A 15547-nucleotide genomic window follows, 5' to 3' on the forward strand; every position below is an offset into this window, starting at 1 on the left:
CTTCCAGTCTCTCAAAAATTCTGCAATGCTGTACAGTGCTTAAGCCTCAAACTTGCACTCATTTGCACTTTTTAAAGTAAATTCTCTTGATTATAATCAGATTATAATTTGATTTTATACTATATTTTGTGAATAGCTTTCTCTCTTAAAAATTTTCTGACCTACCTAAAGTCATCTGATATAATTGACTATTTTTTGTTTAGATTGTTCAAATTATTGTTACAATTTTATAGAGCAAAGCCCAAGCAACTCTTCCGGTGAAATCCAGACATCGGTACTACCATTTTCGAGATGGTCCCGGGTGAACAATAGTGAACGAGTCGTGAAGTTCTCTGGTTTGTATTACTCATTCATAATATAAATTTTAGTATATATATAAAATTTAACATTCTATTTTAAAATTTAATGTTTTCACAAGAATTAACAGCTTCAAGCCGCCGCAAATCCTAATTAATTATTTCCCAGACGATGAATACATAAGAATTCGAAAGTTGGAAAAATATATTAAAATTAGTCTACTTTGGCGTTTCATTGCCACGATCCCAAAGAGAAAACGCTTATATATATATATATATATATATATATATATATATATATATATATATATAAATATTCAGTTGAAATTTTCTAAATTATAGATTCGAACATTAAGAGTTTTAAATGGATGATTACATATATGTAGATATTACTATGGCCATGGGCGGCTCATGCCCAATGGTTAATAATCTGTAACTCTCACAGGGACAAGTTGTATAATCGGAAGATAGTGAAAATGAATTTTCCAAAAGATTTCTCAACAAAAAGGTACAATTTTTCAACTCGATTGAAAAAGGAGGAAACCGTTCACCATGAACATACATTTTGAAGCAAATTATTATGAATTTCAATTATTTATTGGAAATACCTACTTACTGAAGGTATTAAAACACGATCAACATTTCTAATTGAACTGCATACTGTCTAACAAAAATTTAGTTGGTTAGCCTACAGCTTATGAAATAAAAACAAAAAAACGACGAGTTAATAATAAAATAATAGGGAAAGTACTGTTCACTGATGAAGCTAGTTTCACACGAGACGGTTCAATTAATTCCCATAATTTACCTTATAAGCAGTTGAAAATCCTCACGGTAAAATTCAAAGAATCAATTTCGATTTTATGTTAGTGTGTGTGTAGGAGTAGGGGGAATAATTCAGTAAGTCCATATTTTTTTTATAGGAAGTTTGTGGCTTTAGTATTTTCCAATACTCATGAAATATTTTTCATAGACTATCTCCAAAAGGAAGAGACAATCAATAGCGAACACCACATAGAAATATTGGATCGTTTGAATGCAAAAACCAAGGAAAAATAGCCTCATAAGTCGACGAAAAACCAATGTTTCACTAAGAGAATACACCGATTATGAATTTGTTAAAAAATACAGTTCAGTGATGAAGCAGGTTTTATTAACTCGCATAATTTATATTTATGGTCAGATGAAAATCCTCACGGTAAAATTCAAATAAAAACTCAACATCTATTTTGTATTAATGTGTGGGCAGCAATAGTAATAAATAATTTAGTAGGTCCATATTTATGGTCAGTGATCTTAGAATTTCTTCCAAAATTATTTCCCACCCATGTTATTTATATTACTCTAAATATTCGCAGATATATGTGGCTCATTGCCGAGAGAACCCATCCTCACTTCAGGAATGAAGAGAAAAATCATGTTAATAACATTTTTCCTATTAGGTGGATTGGTAAGGAATGTCGATAGAATAAACTTCCATTGTGACGGTATAAGGCAGAATCTTGGAATGCTCTTCCATGTTCAGAGAAATATCCACCGTAGACTCCGGAAGTGTGTAGAAGTGCAAGGTGCTCACTTCGAACATTTATAATAGTTTTTTCTTTGTTTTTATTTGATAAATTGCAGCAAAATTTTTGAATTTTTAATTGTGTTTCGATACCTCCTTTAAGTATTTTCAAGGAATAATTACAATTTATGATAATTTTCTTTAGACTGTCTCTTTATGGCGAACTGTTTCCTTGGCATGTAGAACTATCTAAAAATCTGCATACCTCCTAAACCATAAATTTTGTCGAGTTCAACAAACAGAATCTTTTTGTTAAAACTCGATTGAAAAATTAATTTTTGTTATCTTTAGAAAAGTTGGTTTAATTTCTTGACAGGAGAATTGAAAGAATCTGATCAACTTGTATTTTTATTTTGTATTAAGTATGTATTCATGTAACTAGGTAATTGTAAATATATTAGGTGTAAAATAAGTTTTTTAACTTGACTGCGCAGTAGCCCTTGATAGGAGCCGACACGCGAAGGAAAGTCCAATCGTATGGCACATAATTACACATAATAGGTCTGGGTTGTAGGAAAGAGGGTTTTATTATAAAAATTATTCTACATTCGAATGCTCCCATATATACTTCCCTCCTCTCGTCACACACATTTCCATACGTTTTTTCCATTGATCGAAGCAGTGCTGGAAGTCTTCTCTGAGGGCCTTTAGGAGCTCTGCCGTTTTTCACTTTACTGCTTCCATCGACTCAAATCGGGTCTCTTTCAAAGCAGATCTTTTCAAGGAAATTTGAGCAGACCCGTTGACGTATGAGTTTTTGGTCAGGAGTCATATTTGGAGTCATATTTTTTTTGCACCAACTTCGCACAAACTTTTGTCATGTGTAATTCCTCGTGTGAACCTAACCATTTCTTTATCGGCGTTTACAGTCTTGGTAATCTTTCGGATGCTCATTCGACGATCTGCACGCGTAATTTGGTTGATTTTGATCACTTTTTCCGGATTTGAAACAGTCACAGGGCGACTTGGGTGCTGGTCATCTTCAGTGCACTCTCGGACCTCACTAAAGCGCTTACACGACTCAAAAACACTAGCACGATATAAAGAATTGACCCCATAGACCTCTTGCAACAATTTATAATACTAAGTCGTAGTTTTTTTTTAATTTAACGAGAAATTTGAGATTGATACGTACCTCCTGTTTTTCAACGCAGATGGTTTTCGGCACGAGTAGAAAACACGTTCGATTCGAGCGGCTACTGCACAATATTATATTACGTAACAAGAGTTTTAACTAATCCAATACGCACGAAGTGAAAAATTACCTTACCTCTGCGCGACTTCGTGTGTGAGTAATGGGCTTACAAGTCGTGTAACGTACTATACTTTTTTACGCTAATTCATAGCATGCTACTTGAGTAAACATGTCTTATTTAAAAAAAAAATTGCCTAATGTGCTGCCCACATTTAGGGGCATCACTTTTTCAAATTTATCTTTAGCTAATGCTAAAAGTTTTTAATTGACTAAATTTGTGTAAATAGACCAAATAAAGTTTCTAATATACTCTTTGAAGGTAATCAACTGTTCCGAATTTTCGTTGTCTCTTTAAATTTATGCAAAATCGAAGTCACTTCCATTGGAAAAAAGTCTTGTTCATTCTTGCATTTATGCAATTCACTATCCCACTTCCTAAATCCCCAATCAAAACCCCCCAAAGTTCCTACAGTTACTATTGATTTACCATAAAAAATCCTTTTATTTAGAAAAGAAATAATTGAATATTTTTAAATCGGTAACATTAAAAATAATAAAATATTATTGAACAATTGGAAATTCCAAACAATCAATAAATGATTTCATTTGGCCACATTATTTTTTTTTTATCGTAAATTATGAAAAACAAGAACAAATCATTTTCCTTAGATTCAGATGGTTGAAATGTTGTGCATTATCCACCATTTCGTTATGCAACTTATTTTTTACAATGTTATAAAAATTTCTCAAAAAACCTCTCATCCCACATCGTTTCACCCTAAATTTAGGGGAAACCCTGGCTAGAAAGAATCAACAGCCGACAGAGTCCAGGGTCGTCAACGGAAGGCAATTCGGCATGTGAGTGATCGACAGTCGACGCTTCTTATCTGTGATCGACAGTCGACGCTTCTTATCTGCGATCGACCACGCTCGTTTACGAAGTATAAAAAGCCTAATAAAAACAAGACAAGCCGGACACCGTTTATTTTGCCCGAAAACGCAATCAAAAAGCCTACTTATGTCCGACTTTATCCCGAACGCCTTGCAACGCTTCACACAATGAGTAATAACGTTACGAACAGGAAACTATTACGAAATTGATTGCACAATTATTACATTCAGAAAAATTTTATAAATAATGACCCAAGCATTTTTTTTTATGAACTTCCTGAAAATAATACAACAAATCGATCTCCTAAGTAGGTTAGTTTAGTAAAATCAGATTAACAAAAAATAAAATCAAAGAGAGATTCTCGTTTGAAGATGAATTTTAGGAACATGTTTTTAATTTCAGTATTGCCACAAGGTGTGTACACGACGAGCTGAATCGAAATGTATATGGGAAAGTACTGCAACTAGTTTTTTGAAAATTTACTTGCATGGATTTTCCTAAATGCTCGTTTCAGCTAAAATAATTTCAGTTTTATGAGATGGTTACACCGGAAGTAGACCCAAATTCGTTATATATAAACGGAATGCTATGATTTTTATGAAATTTTTGTAATCTACGCAAAATCTCAATATACTTTTATAAAAAGCATAGTATGCCTAAAGTCCACCATTTTTTAATTATTCCACATTTTCCAAATTTTTGGACACATGCAGCCCTCCACTAAAAAAATTACATTTGAGTAATTCAGGTCTAATATTTTTGAGATTTGGTCAAATAACACTTACAGTTTTCAAAACATGTGAAAACCTTGTCACAAATTTATATAGGGTTCTCAGAAAATGGTGCCGAATTTCGCTATCTAAAAACCACCATTTTTCTTTTCACCATTGGATTCTACGCTCTAAATTGAGGGGACTTCGTGAGTAAATTCATATATTTCGAATCAACAGTTTTGTTGAAACTTAAATCTTCATGGTTGTTAATTTTCGGTTGTCTGGAGCGACCAAAAAAAAAAAGCTAATATATCAACAAACAAACGAACAATGAAGTCCCGTTTAGGATTTATTAATGAAGATTATTTCAATTTACCGGGAATATGATAGTGTTATTAAACGAGTCTTATAAAACCCACAGTCAGTTTGTTGTACCGTGCAGCAAATTGAAACCTGTCATAAACAATGAAGCCAATGAAATTACAGTTTTGGGATACTTCAGAGCGTATCCTGTAAATTCATTCACCGATGCGGAAAGAGATTTGGGAATATCAGAGATAAGTATTCACAGGCTTCTTGGAAAACGTTCCACCCGTATTTAATATTGTTGGTACAAAATTGAGAGCCAGGTAACGATCAAAGAAGAATTGCTTTTTGTAAATTTATATTAATTTAAACTCAGGAAGACAAAAATTTTTTAAAAAACTTAATTTGGACAGATGAGTGTAAAATTCAGAAAAATGGAATATTTAACCAGCGTAACTCTCATTATTGGAGTGATACTAATCCTCACATGTTGCGTGAAAGACAGTTTCAAGGGTACTGGAATTTGCAATTTGGAACAGCAATTTCTATTCTTTGAAGGTCTCCAGGTCTTTTTTTATTAAATACCATAATATATAGCAAAGTTAACTGACAAAAGTTAACCTAAACTTTATCATTGAATCCCTTTTTCAATTCATTTAAATTGATAACTGCCGCCAAAGATAATATCAGATAATTTATTTCGCCCGTCGTTGGAATGAGTTCCATTTTACTTTGTGGTTTCCTAGTCCTTGATTCACTGGCGCTTTTTATCATATCAAAATTTCATTTGTATTTGTAGAAGATAAATGAATCCTTCTGTCTTATATATTCATTTTCTCTTATTTTTTCACTCTTTACAAAGCCATCAACTTTTTTATATAAAATACAATAATGTTGAGCAACAGAGCGACCGTTAAATTTAGCGAAAGCTTCCACCACTTTAAATAAGATCTCATACTTTGTAGGGTGAAAGAAGTTTTTAAACTCTCCAATTTCGGAGTCCTTTTCTTGCATAATTAAAAAACTGTTTCCCAGTAGTCTCATTTCAGTAGTAACCATTTTTACGTTATGAAGTGAAATATTGATATATACTTTAGCAATAGAGTTGCCATATAGAATAGCCCTTTATTCCGACATCAAAAATCTTAATTTTTTAATATTTCTTATGCTGAGAAATATATAATGTGTCTCAAAAAGAAGAATTATGTTTTTTAGAGCTTTTAGACTTGATTCGATTCCATTAAGGATGTTTTAAATAAGTAATTTCAAGGGCAGCGCGTGCCTAGACAAGCAATAGAGAAAGACAGTATTGCCATCTCTCAATACCAAGTTGATAGTGAGTGCTGTTTTTTTCAGTCTCAATGAGAAATTGCATATTTTTTCATATAATGGAGAGATAAACCATTGTGTTTGATTTGTAATCGAACAGTTGCTGTTTGTGAGGAGTTTAGTTTGAAGAGACACTATGATACGAATCATAAGTCAAAATTCGATTGTTACATTGAAAAATCAATAATCGACACATTGTCATCTTTAAAATCTAAACTTTAAGGTCAACAATCGATGTTTACTAAAGCTAATACAGAGAGCGAAGATACCCTGAAATTAAGTATCATTATTGCATTAGAAATCGTGGAAAGATTAGAGCTGATGGTGATTTGATTAAAGACTGTATTTCGCTCTCAAGAAACACTTTTGCTTAAAAAATAAATGATTTATCTCAAAATTTGGAGAAAATTAAGGAATTTACAAATTTTTCACTAGTTGCTGATGGCACCACTAATACTGTTAATACAGCTCAACCTGCTGTTTTCAGTGAACCACAATACACAGTGAATAATTTGATATATTTTCTTTTCCGTTTGCTTCAACCTTTGAATGCCTGACCTTATAAAATTAAAGTAAATGCTCTTAAGAACTCCATAAGAAATATAGAACAATATGAAATAATCAGGCAGAGCGAATATAAGACGTATTAACATATAATTGAAACTCTGAAGAAACTTAACACAGCCAAAAAATAAACACCTTACATTAAAAAAACAAAGAAAACTGAAATGGCGGTAATAGACCACATGTTTTTATAATTTCATCAACAGTTTCTGGTAAGCATGTTAAAGGCTTAAAAACACGAAATCTGCTAACTAGAATTCCTAAAGCATTCTCAACTGTCCTTCTTGCTTGAGAAAGACGGTAATTAAAAACTTAGATTAGTGGGTCACTGTAAGACAGTTTACTCTATTATATATTCTACAAAACTAATGGTATTTTGTTTAAAATTGCTTAGTTCCATAGAGTTTTAAATAGTAGATGTAGCTGGTTCAAAATTTATATCTGAAAATATTGATTTTACCAACATTCATCGTAAAATCTGAAATTTATTTACCTATTATCAGTTTGCCTTAATTTGTATGAACAGTATGGTCCTCATCATTATCTCCAATATTTTGAGTATCGTTATTTGCTTTAACTATTGCCGATCGAAACACTCTAGAAATAATCTATAAAATTTATACAAATCATGTAATAAACTTCTGAAGTCCTGAGACTTCTGTCAATATTTATGTAAATTTGGAATAAGCAATTATTATTATTATTATTATTCGATAATCCTTTTTTGTATACAATGTGGTAATCTTATTTTGCAGGTTTCAAGCGCCGCCTTACAAGCTTGGAACTTATATCTTTCAGTTAGAATAACCATTGGAGTAGTTTATGACACTGTGGAAATATATAGCCGCCCAGGCATTTACAAGGAGTTCTTGTTCGATTATAGAATAATTACATTCTGACTAATTAAGGATTCTGCTGAGATAAACAACAGGGAGGTGGTCAAAGCCTATTTCTCTGGACTTATAACAGCGCTTAGAACTATATTACTTGCATCTTAGTTTGAAAGGCTTTGCAAAATTTATATATTGAAATATTGGCTCATTTATAAACATATTTTTACACTTTTCAAACCATTAGATATAATCTCAATCCTTTAGTAAGTCCGAGAAATCCTTTCAATTTTTGGGTATAGGAAATTGTTGTTTTGTCAAAATTTGAACTGAATTTGATTTTACACCTTCTGAAGTCATAATTTGGCCAAGATATGCCACTTTTTTCTCATTTTTCATTTCAACATTTCTCATTTTTGTATACTTCTAAATTTTCTATCAATGACTCTTTGGAAGGTTACGGGTGCCCCTCGACTATCTCGATATGATGAAAACTAAACGCGAGAAATAATAACGTTTAAGGTTGTTTAGTAACGATATAACATCTTTTAATGTATAATGTGATAGCATTCAGTTTCCTACAGGTAAACAACAAGTCCTAATTTTGGTTTCTGAGAAGCAAATTTTTTGGTACCATTCAAATTTTGCTGGACCAGCAGTGAGAATTAGAAGGTCTAATAATATTTCCATTCAACATTTTTAAAATTCGCTTTTCAATCCCGACAAATCTGATGATATCTGTGATTGCTATTCTTCATTCATTAGGTATTCATATGCTCATGAAATATCTAATTCAATATTTTCAGTATACATATTTAGTGTTGAGAGTTTGTTCGTATTCATCGAGCATCTCAATATTAATAAAAAGGCTTATATCTATTTTCAAATAAAATTCTGCTGGATTTAATTTGAAATTAATTCAATTTTAATATTTTTTTATCCACTTTCTCGCAACCAGGAGAAACTAAATCAAAATTGTGAACACACGATACTCTAAATTGAGTAGTTTCCTATAATTAAATTTTTTGGGAATGGAAATAACAACGCAGTAGTTTTGATGGCTACTACCAAAAGCAGATTTTAAATGAAATGATTTGGAATGAGAAATTTCTTCAGATGTTTTTCGACTATAAAATGTGTCACAGAAGATCTTGTGCTACCGTTATCCATTCAAACTCTACGCTCATATTTTTAAATTATTGTTGTACAATTTGATTATGTCTGATTTGGTTCCGAGGTCGGTATCTCTGAAATTATGACAAATTGAAGGAAAAGTTGGAAGGGTTATTGATAGATTACGATTTGTTACTTGAAAGATCTGGTCTAGGCCTTGCAAGTTGTTATCTATGTACAATCCTATTTCAAAAGTTATATTTTCACTTTAAGTGAATAATTCTGGACACTTGTATGTGGAAAAATATTTTTTTATTCTTATTTTGGCTCATATAAACCTGATCATTTGTTGGAACATTTGAAGCAATATTTGAATTCTATTGAGTAATTACTCAAATTGTTATATTCATTAATATTTGAATGTGTAATGTGATTAGGACTTAAAGATTCAAGAAATGTTGAATTCTATTATGAATTCTGAAATTTGTTTTATTTCTGAAAGTTTTGTGCTGAATATGTTGATATATTTTTTAACAGCATGAGTATTAAAAGGTGTACCTTCTATGGTTTTCCAAGTTTTTATGGTAGAAAAAGAAATATTCATAGCTGCTTCACTTTTACTTTCGCTATGATGTTGCACATCAAACACTAATTTTGAATATTCTATAAATTTATCATATTATAAAATTTTTTGACTAATTCATCACAAATTTTAATAAGCCCACCAATATTTCCTGTGTATTCTGGAATAATATAATAATAATGATAGAATATTTGCTACAATGTTATCTGAATTATTAGAGAGAAAAATTTTGGGGAGGCTAATTTCAATTTAATGAATATATCACTATATTGTGAAACTGGGATCGAATTTGAATCAGAATCGTCAGATATATAAGAAAAGCAAAAATGTGCACTGTAAAACATAAAAACACTTCCATTAGCTCGAACATCCATTATCCTCTTGATTCTGACTGCGCCACTTGACATTCAATTTACTGATGACCTGTTTTCGAGAACTTATTGTTTAGAGCATAATAATGTAATGCTTTTCGTATTTATTTGAACTCTTTCTATTCGTGGGGTGAATTAATAAACACTACCTCTTACGTTCTTAATTTATTTACACACTATATGCTACAATGAACTTATGATGATTCACTTGAATATAACTCGAATAATTTATTCAAATTCTTCAATTACTTTGCTTTTTCTCTGTTCACTAGGACTATTTATTATAGACTGAACTAACTGCGCTAGACAACTGCTTAATATGAATAAAGTATATCCCAAAAGAAATCTCCTCAAAACTTATAGAACATAAGAAACAGAAAAGTAAAAAAATTGACATTCCTAGAAATTATTCAAAAGAAACAATGTAAATAAACATCTTGGTATAAAAAACTCGAGATTAAACGAATTCTGCAATGTATAAAAAAATATGCGCCTTCGCCAAAATTTAAAATTCCGTTGTAGCTAAGCAAGGTCATCATTTCGCAAACTTGTTTGTAACAATACTAATTGCAATTTCAATTCTACACCAACTTCATTTTACAATAACGTTATTTTGCATTCCCTAAAAACTAAGCAAATAATTTATATTAAAAAGACCAGATAAAAGGACAAGAATTTTAGAGAAGGGTATAAACAGAAATAGGAACATTAATCAGAAAAGTGGAAGGAATTGAGAAGTAGAAACCTTTTTATATTTTGATATATTCTGTTAATTTTTATTATTTCGCATCATACATTCTTTGAGGAATTATAGAAAAAATGATTCTCGGGTGGACATGTTGCTCAATAGAATCAGTTAAAGAACTGTGAAATTTTATAATGTTTGCCTCTCCATTTTTCACTCTGTATAATCTATTCTTACATTTTTTGAAATAATTTTTCAATTTCAGGTCGCTCCCTGAACCATCGTTCCAATTATGGTCAATACGTCGGCCGACAATCGATAGTGACGACCACATGATACGATGGAAGTTTTTTCCGTCGAAAGAAATGGTTTCAACAGTCAATCTCTGAAGAAATTATAGAAATTAAATCGGTAGTAGATGGTGATATTTCGGGATCCTTTTTAGTGGAATTATCAGACCTCAACTAAAAGTTATCATCGAATTTGTGATATGAAATTATGGTTTTTTTTATTCAATGATAAAAATTGTAATATATTGTGATTTTCTTATTTATTCAAATTATTTCTAACGGTACGGTGAGTTTATAAACAATGTCTTTAACTTACTCAAATTATTTACACACTTACACTAAACTCTATTCATAATAAACACTCACTATTTAAAATAATCAACTGTTCACAACTTGTTTAATTTATTAGAATTAACCGGTTACTATTTACTATTTAGTTCACTATAATCACTTATATACTAACTTATCGCTGCTATACGTACACGTATTTATACCAGAAGGAAGCTGTCGAATAATTCTGGAAAGTAATCGAACAAACAAATAAATGGAAAAACCTTCTTAGGAATTGCAGCAATAATATAAAAAATCACCACTTTATGTATAAACACATTTGGAAAATCAATATCAAACGGTTTCCATGTCTAAATCGGCAACTGAATCCATTCCTGCACTTCTCGACCTCATGAAAATAACAGGGCATTTTTAAAAGAAAGATAAATTTTGACGTTTCGACTTTTCTTTAAGTCTTTATCAAAATATGATATTGAAACTGACAATTTGCTTATTTATATTGATCAATAGATCACCTTCATCATGAATATCCAAATAAGGATAAAATCAACTTAGAGCTTTGTTCCAATAAGAAAAATTAATTTTTTTCTCTGGTTCCCACATCTGAAATATATAATGATAATCAATTAAATTTATTACAATTCACAAAATAGAGCTATAAATTTTACATTTAGATGCATTAATATATCAAAAGGTCTAAGAAATAAGAAATTGAAGAAAATTAATGTTTCTTAACGTTGGCTTCCAACGAGGAGGCTTTGGAGCATTTCCCAAATTTTTGTGCAGGGCAGTGATGCTGCAAGCCAGCGAATAATTTTCAGGCAGAGTGAAAAATTCACATCGTTGTTCTGTAGTGACTGTATATCTACCTTTGCCTTTCGTAGGCACCCATAAATTCATCGAAGGCATGTGTGTTAGCCATGTTTACGTCACTATTTGTACACCATACTCCATACCTAAACACCAATGTGAAGTTTTTCTCATTTATTTAAACTATTTCCAATGGTGGGGTAAGCTTATACGCACTCTGATACTCAATTGATTCACACACCTACACTAGACACTATTTATGATAGATACTTACAATTAAATATAATTAACTGTTCACTACTTATATGAATTATTCGAATTCACTTGTTACTATTCACTGTTTAGTTTACTATTACATTCAACTATTTACTGACTACTCGCTGCTACACAATCACATACTTATCTATCTGGAAGAAAATTCTCGAATAATTCTAGAAAGTAATAAAGTTAACAAATAAATGGAAAGGGCTTCTTAGGAATTGGTTTCTTAAAACAATGTAAACAAATCGCCGCTGTATATATAAAAACAATCAGGAAAATAATTTAAAGTGGATTCCGCCTCAGTTCAGCGAAATCCGCAGCCGGCGCTTCCAGCAGATTTTCGATTAAATTGAAATAATAAAACAGGACTTGTTTCACGCTCCATGTTGTAACAATATAAAATTTCCTTATGGAAGGATTTGAATTTGAAAACAATTACTGTGTAGAAAAAAGCATTCGAAATATTATATTATTGCGAAAATAAATGATAAATTTCACTATGGAAAAACACGATTATTGAAAAAAGTTTTTCTAAGAAATGTTTGAAACATTAACAAGTTCCCAATCAATACTCATTTAAAGCCTCTTTACTCTTTCCTCTATCATTGAATATGACGAAAAAGCTAAAGCTAAACAAGCTAAACAATACACATTAATCATTCGATGTCGATGATTTTTTTTGAAATCTCCTTTTTTACGGCAGACTTATGAAAAAAATTCTTTCCACTTACCATCGAGAAATACAATAAGGAAAACACCTTTATTAAGGATGTAGCTAAACTCAAAGGTTCTGATAAAAGAATTGTGAATAGGTTTATCAATCGTCGTAGGTTTAAGAAATCTCTATGTAAAACCACTTTTTTCCAAACCCAGAGTGAAAAACCAGAAAAATTTGCGGAAATTTGTAAAGATTGTGGCGGAATGTGTATTGGGCAGACTAGGAGATCCATTATTGCCCGGTTTAAAGAGCACATAGCTCATTTAAAACATGGACGCACCGGGAAAACTGGTATTGCCGATCCAAAAATAAATTATTGGATTCATTTGAGAGCATTGAAATTGCTAGATGTAATAATAACTTAAATAGAAACAAAGGTCGAGTTCCTTACAGCCAACTGAATAGTTTAGTAGTCAAGGAATGAATATAAAGATTCCCACCAATGAGGTTCTCCTGTTGGAATTAATTTTCGCGGGAGAAGGTTTATTGGTGAAAAAATTTAGTATTGAACAGTGATGTCGAGTCATTAGATTTTAGTTCACCTTGAGTCTCTGAAGACGATGACTTGTTTATCGAAACGCGAAACGCGCCGTCAGACAGTGTAATCTTCAGTATTGGTGTAGTGGTTGTGTAAACAGTGTATTCAGTACTAGTAATAGAAGCAATAACACCACAGATGAAAAAACATTGAGAGAATTGATCAAAGCTCGATAACAATAATAGAAATAGAAAAAGTTCTAAATTAACTCCAAACACAAAACAAAAACAAATCAGAGATGAAGAGGAAAAAAGAAAAATAGTCTAATTTCAATAAAATGGGAAATGCAAAAGTACATGAAAAAATAGAAGAGGAGTATACTAGTATATTTAATAATTTTCAACATATGTAGAGGAAGGAATGTTTTGTCTCATAACGCAACACTACTTCTTAGCGTCACAAATATTCACTATTTAAGAAAGACGTTATTTCAATTGAGAATAAGAATTCATTTTGTATAGGTACAGCATTTCTGTATCTCAAGATTTCCCAGGTTTCATTTGAAAAAAGACTATTATAATAATCATAATGTATGAAATTATATTAATACGCTCAATTATAGTCAAATTATATCTGAGAATATATAAAAAAAGGGAGAAATATTTAATTCTAATCAACCGATAGCCTATAAAAAATTCAACAAATACGTATTTATTGAAACGGTTTCACTTAATGTGTCTTAGTCTTTGTTTAGTCAGTTGAATATGTTTCACAGTGAAGTATTATTCAATTATTAATATGTGTCCGTTTATTCCAATGATTGGTTCTTTTATATAGCTTTAGATTTTGTTATATCTTAGTAATAGATAAAACAATTATATGATTATATAAGAAGTCATATGCAGTTAATGTGTGTTCTAAAATCTCTCACTTATTTTAATTAACTCGGAATAGATATTTGATCCTCAATATTTGAATTGAAAACGTATTTAAATATAATGTAGATGATTGGGCTCAATTTTCCAAACGTCAAAAATATACGTACACAAAAACCTCATCATCTACAATCAAGAAATTGAAATAACAAAAATTATCTCATTAGTCATAGTCTCATTAGAAGGATATAAATATATAAATTAGTAAAAACGATAATTGAAAACGAGTCCATTGAAAGTTAGTATGAAATTCCTCGAATGTGGGGTGGTCGGATGTAATTGGTGAATAATTTCGAAATTCTTATTCATGGTTGAAATAGCAGAGTCACAAGGGATGCTGTCTATATTTTTATATCTGTGAAGAATGTACGAGGTTTTATAGTTCGTTTCAAAAATTGTGATTGAATATTTTCAATGATATATCATTGAAAATATCCATTCACCAATTAATCTCTCAGTGATATTTCATTTTATTTGTGGATAATGTTTATCTCTCTCAGTGAATTAATTCTTTGGTTTCTTCTTAATTTGCCTAGTTTTGAATAGAATATTCACATTAGATTTAAAACTGTGATTATAATAAATCTATTCTGATTTCTATACAAACGAATTGTTTCGTTTTATTATAAATAGTGAGAATTTATTTTTTATTATTCACAAAAGTACATGAAACGCCACTATCAAGGCACATCTTGTGATTTACAATTCATTTCATTCTATATTCTAATGCGACCACTTGAAAGTACCCAATGGCAATCATTAAAGGAGTCAGACACACACATTCACAGTTTTTTTCTGTCAGTTGGTTCAGAAATGTTCCCAACAACTATCGTCCGATTGCTTTAGTTCCAGCCATGGCCAAGGTCATGGAGAAGTCGTTAACCAGCAAATATTGAGATATTCTGAGTGTGCTAACATTATCTGCGGCTTCCGTGAACATAGATTAACCAGGGACCTCCTAGCCTATGTTGCCATATATAGACTGAAGCTATAGACAGATTTAAGTAATCTAGAGCAATCGCACTGGACATTTTAAACACTTTTGACAAGGTTGGTATGACAACCTTCTAACTAAATTAAGATCGTACGGTTTGTAGTTCTCACTTAGCGACTGGCTTAGTATCTTCCTCAAAGAGCTATTCCTCCAGGTCGCTATAGATGGACACACCTCAGAAAATCAGACAAACACATTCACAGTCTTTTTCTATCAATTCTTTCCGAAAGCGTGCCACTTTTCCTTTCACAGCTCCAACAAACTCAAACATTGTTATTGTAATTTCAGATTCAATCTTAGCGAGAGGGTAAAAATCGCACGGTGCA

General features: G+C 31.2%; 1 protein-coding gene across 2 annotated transcripts in view; it reads left to right on the top strand.

Moving 5' to 3' along the window:
* The window catches only part of LOC130902275 (mesotocin receptor-like), a 75117-nt gene extending 64124 nt beyond the window's left edge, over positions 1–10993 (top strand). For both annotated transcript variants that reach the window (XM_057814264.1, XM_057814265.1), the window contains 2 exons: positions 234–335; positions 10710–10993. In XM_057814264.1, the coding sequence (XP_057670247.1) occupies positions 234–335; positions 10710–10780 (173 nt within the window). In that variant the 3' untranslated portion in view covers positions 10781–10993. The remainder of the gene's footprint in view (positions 1–233; positions 336–10709) is intronic.
* Positions 10994–15547: the final 4554 nt, after the last annotated feature.

Source organism: Diorhabda carinulata, chromosome X (assembly GCF_026250575.1).
Source record: "Diorhabda carinulata isolate Delta chromosome X, icDioCari1.1, whole genome shotgun sequence".
In the NCBI taxonomy this organism is placed as follows: Eukaryota; Metazoa; Arthropoda; class Insecta; order Coleoptera; family Chrysomelidae; genus Diorhabda; species Diorhabda carinulata.